Source organism: Gossypium raimondii, chromosome 1, assembly GCF_025698545.1.
Source record: "Gossypium raimondii isolate GPD5lz chromosome 1, ASM2569854v1, whole genome shotgun sequence".
Classification (NCBI taxonomy): Eukaryota; Viridiplantae; Streptophyta; class Magnoliopsida; order Malvales; family Malvaceae; genus Gossypium; species Gossypium raimondii.
The window spans coordinates 973239-984123 of NC_068565.1; the positions used below are offsets into that span (position 1 = coordinate 973239).

Below are 10885 nucleotides of genomic sequence, written 5' to 3' on the forward strand. Positions count from 1 at the left end.
ATTTTGGTCACTCCGTTAAAATTACAAACCAATATGGTAGTAAAAATTTTGGTGTAATAACAAATTTAGCCTTCAAAATTTACATATTATATAAATTTAGTCATAATTTTAAAAAACTAACCCTCAAAATTTACAAACAATCTCAATTTGATCCTAATTCTAAAAATTCAAAGGGATATATAAAAACACCTAAATATAATAAATTTAAATATTATTGTTATATATTTTGAAAATATTTGTGCATTTTATATATCACTTTGAATTTTTAGAATTAAGGATCAAATTGAAATTATTTGTAAATTTTGAGGGTTAATTTTTAAAATTATGACTAAATTGATATAATATGTAAATTTATTTTTATACCAAATTTTTAACTATCATGTCAACTCCCTGGTTGTGATTTTAACAAGAGTGATCAAAATGTCCGAACTATGTAACGTGGGTGCTTAAATTGCAAATTTTTTATTTTAGTGCTTCAAATAAAAATTTTTGATAGTTGGGTGGACTATCTGTGCAGTTTACCCTAAAATTAAAACAAGAAATAAAAATTAACGCCTAGATCTGTTTTGCATTTGGCTCCATTGATTTAACGGTGAAAAAAAAAACCGGACAAAAAAGAAGAAGAAGAAGAAGAGCGGCCATTGAAATTTTCTTCGTCAAGCTGCTTTTCTCCTCTGGTTAAAATCCCAGGTACAGGGAGAAGAGCGTGAAATTTACTTATTTTTTCTATTCATATTATTATTAAAAAAATTTCGCCAACACTCAAAAGTGAAAGAATTCGAGCTTTCCGAGGAGAAGGAATCGATGGATTTAGATCAATGGATATCAAAGGTTAAAGAAGGGCAGCATCTCTTGGAAGACGAGCTCCAGCTTCTTTGTGAATACGTATGTCTTCTTCTTATCCTTCCCTCTTTCTCTACTTTCCTTTTTTGGGCCTTTCAGCTACTAGGGTTTTACAATTGAGTAAAGTATGGTTTCTATTGTTTCTTTGGTGATTGGGTAATTAAGAGATTCGAAAATTGGTGTTTGTTTTGTTAAACTGAAGTTGAGCATTTGTAATGAATGAAGAACTACAAAGAAAAAGAAAAAGGAAGTGAAGTTCGTGTCTGTACTTGAATATCATGGCATCTGTGTTTTTTTTTTTAATTTAAATTATAGTATCTCTAAGTAATGTTTCTAATGAATATTCACTGCGCTTTTCTTAATAAAAAGAAAGCTTCCCGAAACTGCGATTGCTTGCATTTCCTGGGTTTTTGTTTGATTGAAGAATCATACACATAATGTTTACAGTTATATTAGCTACTTGTTTAGTTTCTTTGTTCTGCATTTTAGTAGAGTGCTTTGGTCGCTGATATATATTATCAACTCGCAGTTTTATTCACTATGAAGGTTTACTCTCTGTGTGATTTCATTATTATGTAAAACATTACAGGTAAAAGAAATCCTCATAGAGGAGTCGAATGTGCAACCTATCAACAGTCCAGTTACTGTTTGCGGTGATATCCATGGCCAGTTTCATGATCTAATGAAACTTTTTCGGACTGGAGGTCATGTACCAGAGACAAATTACATTTTTATGGTATATTTTATGTCTATTGCCTTTATTTTTATAACTTTTTTTTTTTTGTGAAATTCCATGTGATGGTGTCTATGATAGATTAGTGATTTCAATTAATGAATGCTAAACTTTCCTATTCCCTTGGACAGGGAGATTTTGTTGATCGAGGTTATAATAGTCTTGAAGTTTTCACTATTCTTTTGCTTCTTAAGGCAAGGTATGCCCTCTTGGTAATAGTCTTGAAGTTTTCACTATTCTTTTGCTTCTTAAGGCAAGGTATGCCCTCTTGGTACATACTTAAGCATCTCTATAACATTGCTTGGGGTTTATCTACTGATTTTCAACCTTGTACTTGGGTACATTATTTTTCTGCTTGTGACTTGTTCCTGGTTTACTGTCTGATTCCTAGCTGAAATTGCAGACCTCCTATGTACAATGTGTCCCCTGGTTAAGGTGTATTGGTCATCAACAATCATCATACACAGTTTCAAATTGTAGTTTTGTTTAGGAAGAAAAACCAACGCTAATATATTATTTATTTTAAAATTAGCCAAATTGCAACTTTTTCGTGCTTCAGATAAAAATACCCTGTTGAAGCTATCATGTTGTTTTGGCAGCAAGATAGCAGGATATATTGTATTTGTTGTCATTCTTTCATTTTGAAGGTTTAATACTGATACCATAAATTGGTTCTGATAATGCTTTTCCAAGCATTTGATACTGTATTTTTTTTTGGCTGTTTATTGCTTGAAATAAGAGGTAACTTTGCTTCTCTTTATGTGCTCTGAATCACAGATACCCAGCGAATATCACTCTCTTGCGTGGGAATCATGAAAGCAGACAGCTTACTCAGGTGTGCTTTTAAATAACAAAACGGAATATGCTTGTAAAAAGGCTTATAGAATTTTACGCGTTAGTGAAAATCTAAGGTTAAGCTTTACGAGTAGCACACCATCTGTGAGGATCTGAGGATCTGGAAGTTATATATGCAACCGTACTAGTTTGATTTTTAGTGTTGTTGAATAGTGCTGCAAAGCTGGAATTTTTTAGAAAAGCATCTGAAATACTGAGGACTGCCATTTTTTCGGTGTGTATACGTCTTTACCAGGTTTATGGTTTCTATGATGAATGCCAAAGGAAGTATGGAAATGCTAATGCATGGCGGTATTGTACAGATGTTTTTGACTATCTTACACTTTCAGCAATTATAGATGGGACTGTAAGCATTCTCTCTAAACTTCCTAAAACTAAGCACCTTATTAGCTCACATTTTTTATAGTTCTATGATTTTTTATTTTGTAGGTACTTTGTGTACATGGTGGCCTTTCTCCTGATGTTAGAACTATTGATCAGGTATGTTTCATATTTTGAAGTTTAGTGTAGTTTTTCTTGTAGCAAGCATGAATAATCATGTGATAATCTGGTCTGAGACATCTTGAGTAATCTAATAAAAGCAAGGCGTGTATGTTGACCTTTTCCTATATTTGAGTGGAGGACAACATTATGGTCAATTGAAGATAAATAAATTTTTAAGAAATAACGGGGAAGGTTTTAGTTCCTTTTGTCTGTTAAAGAGGGTGCATTACGGTATTGAAAAAAAAGAAAAGAAAAAGAAAGAGGGTGCATTACAGCATTGGACTTTACCGACTTTGTAATCATCTAGTCTGAGTAGTATCTTTCTATTCAGTTTAGTTAATATTATTAACCATCCTCTCCAAATCTTATTAAATAAGGTGTATGTACTTGATCACTCAGTTGCTTTTTTTTTTTGGTTTGTTCTGCTTAAGAGATAATTGACACTTTAGTCATTTCTATCTGGTGGTGTTTTATTTCACTAGTATGGTACCAGTTTTTCCGAGTGCAGTGATTGTTGGTTTGCTTCATTATTTCATTAGATGGTGTTGATGCAGTTTTCTTTCCCCTCCTTTTATGCCAGATTAGGGTAATTGACCGGAACTGTGAAATCCCTCATGAAGGTCCATTCTGTGATCTCATGTGGAGTGATCCAGAAGATATTGAAACATGGGCGGTCAGTCCACGTGGAGCCGGTTGGCTATTTGGGTCCAGGGTCACATCCGAGGTAACCAATCTTATCTCAGTTTACAGTCATGTTGTCATGCTGCAATAATAATTTTAACTTTTTCCATCCATTGCAGTTCAACCACATAAACAATCTTGATCTTGTCTGTCGAGCTCACCAACTCGTGCAAGAAGGTCTTAAGTATATGTTTCAAGATAAAGGCCTAGTAACTGTGAGGCACTCTACTTTCCATTATCATCGTTTTTGCTTAATGGTACCAAGAGATTAATAGAATTTCTTGAATACTGGTTTCTTACAGGTGTGGTCCGCACCGAATTATTGCTACCGTTGTGGGAACGTAGCTTCTATATTGAGCTTCAACGAGAATATGGTGAGAATTCTTTAACCTTCTTATTTTTCCTCTTTGCTTTACAAGTGTGTTCAAATGACCTTGTCATACTGGTGTTTATAATCTTCAGGAGAGAGAAGTGAAGTTCTTCACTGAAACAGAAGAAAATAACCAGATGAGAGGGCCGAGGTCTGGAGTCCCATATTTCTTGTAGAGCTACATACTGCAGTACTTGTAAAATTATCCCTAACATCAGGTTGCCAAAGGGAGGTGTCACAAGAAAGCCTCAATACGATGTTTGACATGGCTGACATGTAAATTTCTGTCTAATCCTTGTCTGACATGGCTGCAACATGGCTTTGTCTTTAAATCTTTGCCTTTGTCCCCGTACAATCGATATTAATGTATGCTAATCGATGTTTAGTTACTAACTTAAGAGTCTGTTTTTGAATTCTTGAGGTGTATTTGTTTCATTATGTATACTGCATTTGATCTAGTTCTAAAATATCATCATTTGTTTTCCTTGTGTTCTTTTTGACTAAAATGATATTGGATTTTACTCAAATCCTGATATTCCTTAGGTTGATAGCAATGGTTCCAATTGTTAAAGATTATAAAAGTATTTCACTATGATCCGTGTAATTAAATACATAAACTTTGATTTGGTGCAATTGTACACAAATTAGATTGTGGATCAATTGTACACATTTAAATAAATACATTGATCTACTTTTATATTGGATAAATATAAAATAATTATATATGCAATATGTACATCTAAAATAAGAATATATTAATAACTATAAAAATTAAATCAAATCAAAATTTTATGTATAAAATTGCATAAAATAAAATTTATGTATAACATTGTACATTGGATCAATATTCATGTGTAGTTTTAAGATTTAATAAAAGAATTTAGTCCAATTATTAAGTAACTATTAAAAATTGAGAAGATAGTTTTTGTTTTAATTTTTAAAATTTGATCTTCGTTCTTCATAAAAACTAAGAATTTAGTCCAATTATTAGGTAACAGTATTAAATCCTCAACGGTTTAAATTTATATGGGGTGAATTAATAAAATTAACAATTTAGTAATTTATATGAACAAATTATAATAACAAAAATTTAAGTTCACGTGACCAATAATTGAACTAATTCATAACTTAAAAAGAATACTAGATGAAATTTTAATAAATTAAAGTAAATTTATCTTTAAGTAATTTTGGTAAAGTAAAAAAGATGAACCCATAATTCATACCTATCAAAGTGTTCCATGTTTTCATTATTAATTGTTTGAAACAATCGATAATAGACGTAAAAGTATGAATGTTAACCTTTGCTCTCTATTCACCCATTTTTGTAATTAACTATTCCAATCAATCCATAAACTTAAATTATATTAATTTTTAAATTTCTTTATTGAGTTTTAAATTATAGATAAAACACACTAATATCATATATATATATTAACTAAATTGAAAAAGGAATGAGTGGAACCAAAATCAATTTTTATTATTATTTCTCTTTGTTTAAATCTTTTAAAATATTGAACCAACTTAACAAAGAGCACGTAATTTTTTCGAAATTAATATTTTATTCAAAAATTTCAAAATATTGAACTTGAACCCATAGTCCAACAACGAGCCCCTCTTATAGTATTTTTATATTGTCCAAAAACACTTGAAATTCGCTTCCTTTAATATTGTCAAAGCAAATATTTAAAGTTTAAAGTTTAAAATTAAAATTAAAATTAAAATTAAAAACCCATAGTGTTTTTGGATTTTGAGTCAACGTAATAAAATTAAATTACTCAAATTCACTTAATGGCATATCATATAAGATCTATTACTTATGTTTTCTACCATTCAAGCTAGATAAGTAGATCTCCATGTTTTTCCCCTTGGGCTTAGCCGCTTAGCTCATTTAAGCAGTGTGAAGTGGTTAACAAAGACCACCATGACAGCAACAAAGAAGCTTTCATCTCTTTTTCTTATGTTGTCACTCATTTGTTTCATCTCCATCTTTCTCCTCTCTATTCCTAGAAAAGCTTCCATTTTTTTCCCTGCAACTCGTCCCAATTCCTCCGGTTTAGACCCAGCGACGGTTAGCACCAATTCCATCACTCGATCCCACCCACCTACAACTGGCGATTCTTTGCATCGAGTTGTGGGTTTACGACCAAGATATGAGTTTCGCTAGCTACAAGGAAATGTTTGAATGATGGAATTACACTTTATAAACAAAATTTTAGAAATCCGATTAAATTCAATCTCTATCATTTCGAGCTCATTATCTTTATCCGAAAATTTTAAATATATAGTATTTAAAAAATTTATAAAAAAATCAAATCACATAAATGGTAATAACCATTTACCATTACGTTTGAAATTTAATTTAAATATTTAAGTAATAAAAGAAAATTTTAAAAATCATTTGCAATTCAATAAAAATTTAAAATAATAATTTATTTATTATTATTCTATTTAATTAATGAATAATTAAAAAACTAAAAAAACGGTTGCCTCACTTATCGTAATATTGTTAAAATTATTTTGTTAACATCTGAATTTTGAAATCTGAAAATTAAAGAGACTAAATTATTAAAATAAAAATATAAAGACTAAATTGAAAAGTGAAGAGAACTATGGCAAATTTAACCTTTTTATTTTTTTTCTTCCAATTCTAAACGTGGACCCCTCCGACCTTTAGGGAATTAGAACATTAAACAAAAACCCTCGTCTAAAAAAAGCCTAAAACCCATAAAAAGCCCTGCCCTGCCTCTGCCTGCAACTCGCTGCTGCGACTCGCCCCTTCATTTCATTCCTCTCTTTCACACTAACCGTCGCGGCTGTTCGAATTTTTGCGTCCAAAAAGGTTTTTGTTTTCCTTCAACCAAAAATGGCGGGGCTTGTACCTCCAGTTACCACCACGATTCCAGCCGATGCATCCAAGACGAAGAAAGCCGACGAGAAAACCGATTACATGAATCTTCCTTGCCCCATTCCTTTCGAAGAGATTCACCGCGAAGCTCTCAGTTAGTTTTTTCATCAATCTTCTCACTTTCTAATTTTCAGATTTATTACGTCTCTTGATTGGGAGCTATGTCTTTTAGTTTAGAATGGGAGCTTTTATTTATTGATGTTTATTGGCTTATGTAGAGTGAAGGTGTTGCAGATTTAGTTTCTGATCTGGTTTAGCTCCTTTGTAGATCCTTTGTATGCTCTGATTACTGGAAATTAGCCTTTATAGAGCCTTAGTATGCAGATTTAGCTTCTAGTTTAGTGCTCCAAGCACATTCTTTAAGATTCATGTATGTAGTAATATCTTCGACCAATGTATTGAAAATGATGAATAAAGTTACTAATTATTGCATTTTTTTACAACATTTGAACATTATTGAGTATTTTTTTTTATGTGCAAAGTAGGTCGTAGCTTGAGTATAGGGATAGGGTTGCTGATGTTGGGATTTGAAGTCAGAGTTGGCATGCTTACGTGAAATAACTGAGCTAAGCCAGTATAAAGAGTATATTAACTAACCTTAAAGAGTGCCTGAGGGCACTCGTTAACAAAACCTTTTGATTCGTCGTATAAGCAAGTTTTGTGAATGCAGTTGCTTGTTAGAATTGGTGATAGCAGAATTTAAAACCTTTTGAGTTCTAGGGTATTATGATGCGCCTATAGTATACGTAGTGTTATTATGTAGAAAAAGGAATGGCCTAAAACAGTGGTTAGGATCTACTATTTTCAATGAAAAGATTAATGTTTATTCTTGAATATATCTGGCAGTGTCTCTGAAGCCAGAAACTTTTGAAGGATTGCGATTTGATTTTACCAAAGGACTAAATCAGAAATTCTCACTCAGTCACAGGTTGCTTTAGCTTCTTTGACTCTTTGAGGTTATTATTATTTTCTTATGTATTTTCTATATTAATTAATAATAATGGTGTCTGTTCCCTCTCTATAATTTCAGTGTATCTATGGGCCCAACTGAAATTCCTTCTCAATCTGCTGAAACCATTAAAATCCCTACCTCTCACTATGAATTTGGTGCCAATTATATTGATCCAAATGTAGGTGGTTCTCTCATTATGTTGCTCTTCCAATCTCACCCTTTTGTCCTCCTAAATTATTTTATCTTACCAAGTCAATCTAATAGTAAGATCAATTATGGGGTTTCCTCAGTTGATGCTTATTGGGAGGGTCTTGACTGATGGTAGACTCAATGCAAGAGTGAAATGGGATTTGACTGACAATCTTACTGTGAAGGCTAATGCTCAGGTAATTAGCATTTTCATTAATTCTTTAAGCTTTGGTTTTCTCATTTTCAGGCATAATATATGAATTTGCATTTGTAAGCTAGGGAATAACTTTATCTTTTTTTCTGTTGAAGCTCACAAATGAGCCTCATATGTCACATGGCATGTTCAACTTTGATTACAAGGTCAGTCACTCTTAAACTAGATTATATCTTGACTAGTTAGCTCTTGGTTGTGCCTGCATTATTGTTTGTATCATTCCAACTGTGATGAAATGTGAGCTTGCCTTGTCTTTTGACATTTCTCTTTTCCTTGTACAGGGTAAAGACTACAGGTCTCAGTTTCAGATTGGAAATGGCGCATTATTTGGAGCTAGTTATTTCCAGGTAACCTTTCAAATCTATTGTTTGTTCAGATGCTCTACCTTATTACTATTGCTATGGTATATCTTGTTTTAGATGATAAATGCAATATGATACATATATCGGTGGTGATGAATGCAACCTAGACTTCCTAGGGCCTTCTGCATTTTGCATTTTCATTGCTGTTTTAGAGAGGCATCGCACGACATTCATCATCAACCTTATTATGTATCCACCATTTTGTAATTATGATTTGTTGTTATTATTGTTAACCTGCACCATATTTGTGCAGAGTGTCACACCACATTTATCCATGGGTGGTGAAGTATTTTGGGCTGGTCAGCACCGAAAGTCAGGCATAGGTTATGCTGGCCGTTATGAAACAGATAAAATGGTACTTGCAGCCGGGTTTCATCCTTTATTATCAGCTTTTCAGTATTTATTTTTGCAATTGTTAGTGGGTGCTGTTTATGACTTCCAAATATGTTTCTGAGCCTGTTATAAAGGTATGAATGTCATTTAGATTCAGGATGTCCTTTCTTTTCTATGACTTAAACAACATTTCCAAAACATGGAACTGGTGGACCAAGTCATCAGAATCAAGGACATTGTTTGATTCATGAAAAACTCATGCTTCAGCATTTAAACTTCTGTCATGAAGTTTCTAGATTATCCAAAAGAGAAAAAAAAAGTTTGTCCTGTCCCTCGATGTTTGATGGCAATGCTTCTTCTAATATTACTTTTCAAAAAAAAAAAAATGCAAAAAAAAAAAGCATACTTTTAATCCATACCATAGTTAATTCATTTCTCCCTCACCACTTTTTGCAACTTTCCTCTATCAAGAGGAACTTGTCGATGGCATGGTGTCACTTGTTATCACTAGAAATATTCTCCGTTTGCTTTATGCTTATACAACCAGCCTAAGCATTCGCTGCCTCCAGGTTGCCACAGGCCAAGTTGCAAGCACTGGAATGGTTGCTTTGAGTTATGTTCAGAAGGTATCTGAGAAGGTAAGAACTTTATCCTCCTAATAATGATGCAATCTGTTAGGGTGTTATTCTTATGCAACATTTTTCTATCAAGGTTTCTCTGGCATCAGATTTCATGTATAACTACATGTCAAAAGATGTAACAGCAAGTGTCGGCTACGATTACATCCTTAGACAGGTAAGTTTTGGGTTGATAAATTTTCAATATTAGTGCATATTGATGTTTTTGCATGTCTATAGGTGGTGTAATATTAGGATTTTTATTGTTTGATGCATGCATATTAGGAAACATGAACTATTATGACACTGAATTCATATGACATCTATTTTTGAGGAAGTCTTTTGTTATGAATATTTTCAACATCCTATAGTTTATGTTCCTACATTCTTTTTTGAAGTAGTAGAATGGATCTAATTATACCATCATTACGATTAATAATTTTATTGTGTTTTCAGTGTCGCTTGAGGGGAAAGATTGATTCAAATGGGTGCACGACTGCTTTTCTGGAAGAGCGGTTAAATATGGGTCTAAATTTTATTCTCTCTGCTGAGGTAAGATAGCTTTCATAACAAGAGATCTACAATTATACACATAGAGAAGTTTGTTTAGTTGTTTCTAAAACTTAATCATAAAATCCAGACGGGGTGACATTGGTTTGATCTTCAGATTACAAGTTCAACTGTTGAATCTGATTAGTCAATTAAATATTAAATGCGATTTTGATATTATTAAGTACTAAATAAGAAATTAGTTGATATATATTCGGCTTAATTTTATAGCTTTAAATATGGGACAAACCGGTAACCAGTTTTTTACTAGTTGAACTGGTTTTCTACCTATTCATCGAATCATTGATCCTTTGGTGTGTGACAGACTGGACAGGTCACCAAATCTTGGTTGAATTAGTTCGACCGACCAATCGGGTTTTATTTTTCCACATGGTGATACCCAAAAGCTATGGAAATTGTGTTTCATAACATATTTCTTTTGTTGGATTCATATTTTGCAGATAGATCATAAAAAGAAAGACTACAAATTTGGATTTGGATTGACCGTAGGATGAGATTCGATTTTATTTTTCCTCGTAAAAAAAGCAATCGAAGATGTTTCTCGGTAAGAAATGAGTTTAAAACAATGTTGAATTTGGAGGTGAGCAATTTTATCGGTTGATATACTTCATGTTTTTCAGTTTAGAGTTGTAGCATTTTGTTACATAAAATGCAATATGAGATTTGCTTACAATTACTCCCTCTCTTTATACACATAATAATGAATTGGGTTCAACCAAACCAACCGGTTCATGGATCCTTCTTGACCTATGTTATTATCAGGATTTCACTTGCTTGC

General features: G+C 32.5%; 2 protein-coding genes across 2 annotated transcripts; both read left to right on the plus strand.

Annotated features, from left to right (window-relative positions):
- The first annotated feature begins 578 nt into the window (after positions 1–578).
- LOC105773832 (phytochrome-associated serine/threonine-protein phosphatase) lies at positions 579–4449 on the plus strand. The gene is made up of 10 exons (XM_012595992.2): positions 579–885; positions 1433–1579; positions 1708–1775; positions 2354–2411; positions 2667–2777; positions 2861–2911; positions 3495–3638; positions 3715–3810; positions 3898–3969; positions 4058–4449. The coding sequence occupies exons 1-10, from the start codon at positions 805–807 to the stop codon at positions 4139–4141; spliced, it is 912 nt and encodes a 303-aa protein (XP_012451446.1). The 5' UTR covers positions 579–804; the 3' UTR covers positions 4142–4449.
- Positions 4450–6662: 2213 nt separating this feature from the next.
- LOC105773827 (mitochondrial import receptor subunit TOM40-1) lies at positions 6663–10876 on the plus strand. Its single transcript, XM_012595981.2, has 11 exons — positions 6663–6964; positions 7717–7798; positions 7901–8000; positions 8113–8208; positions 8321–8371; positions 8507–8572; positions 8841–8942; positions 9490–9558; positions 9632–9715; positions 9994–10089; positions 10548–10876. Exons 1-11 carry the CDS (start codon positions 6829–6831, stop codon positions 10599–10601), a joined length of 936 nt encoding a protein of 311 aa, XP_012451435.1. The 5' UTR covers positions 6663–6828; the 3' UTR covers positions 10602–10876.
- Positions 10877–10885: the final 9 nt, after the last annotated feature.

Excerpts from the sequence above, each read along its gene's own strand:
- LOC105773832 (XM_012595992.2), top strand. The coding sequence starts at position 805 with ATGGATTTAGATCAATGGATATCAAAGGTTAAAGAAGGGCAGCATCTC. Across the intron at positions 886-1,432 it reads TCCAGCTTCTTTGTGAATAC|GTAAAAGAAATCCTCATAGA; the intron begins GTATGTCTTCTT and ends AAAACATTACAG. Across the intron at positions 2,778-2,860 it reads CAGCAATTATAGATGGGACT|GTACTTTGTGTACATGGTGG; the intron begins GTAAGCATTCTC and ends TTTATTTTGTAG.
- LOC105773827 (XM_012595981.2), top strand. The coding sequence starts at position 6,829 with ATGGCGGGGCTTGTACCTCCAGTTACCACCACGATTCCAGCCGATGCA. Across the intron at positions 8,001-8,112 it reads CCAATTATATTGATCCAAAT|TTGATGCTTATTGGGAGGGT; the intron begins GTAGGTGGTTCT and ends GGGTTTCCTCAG. Across the intron at positions 8,372-8,506 it reads TGTTCAACTTTGATTACAAG|GGTAAAGACTACAGGTCTCA; the intron begins GTCAGTCACTCT and ends TTCCTTGTACAG.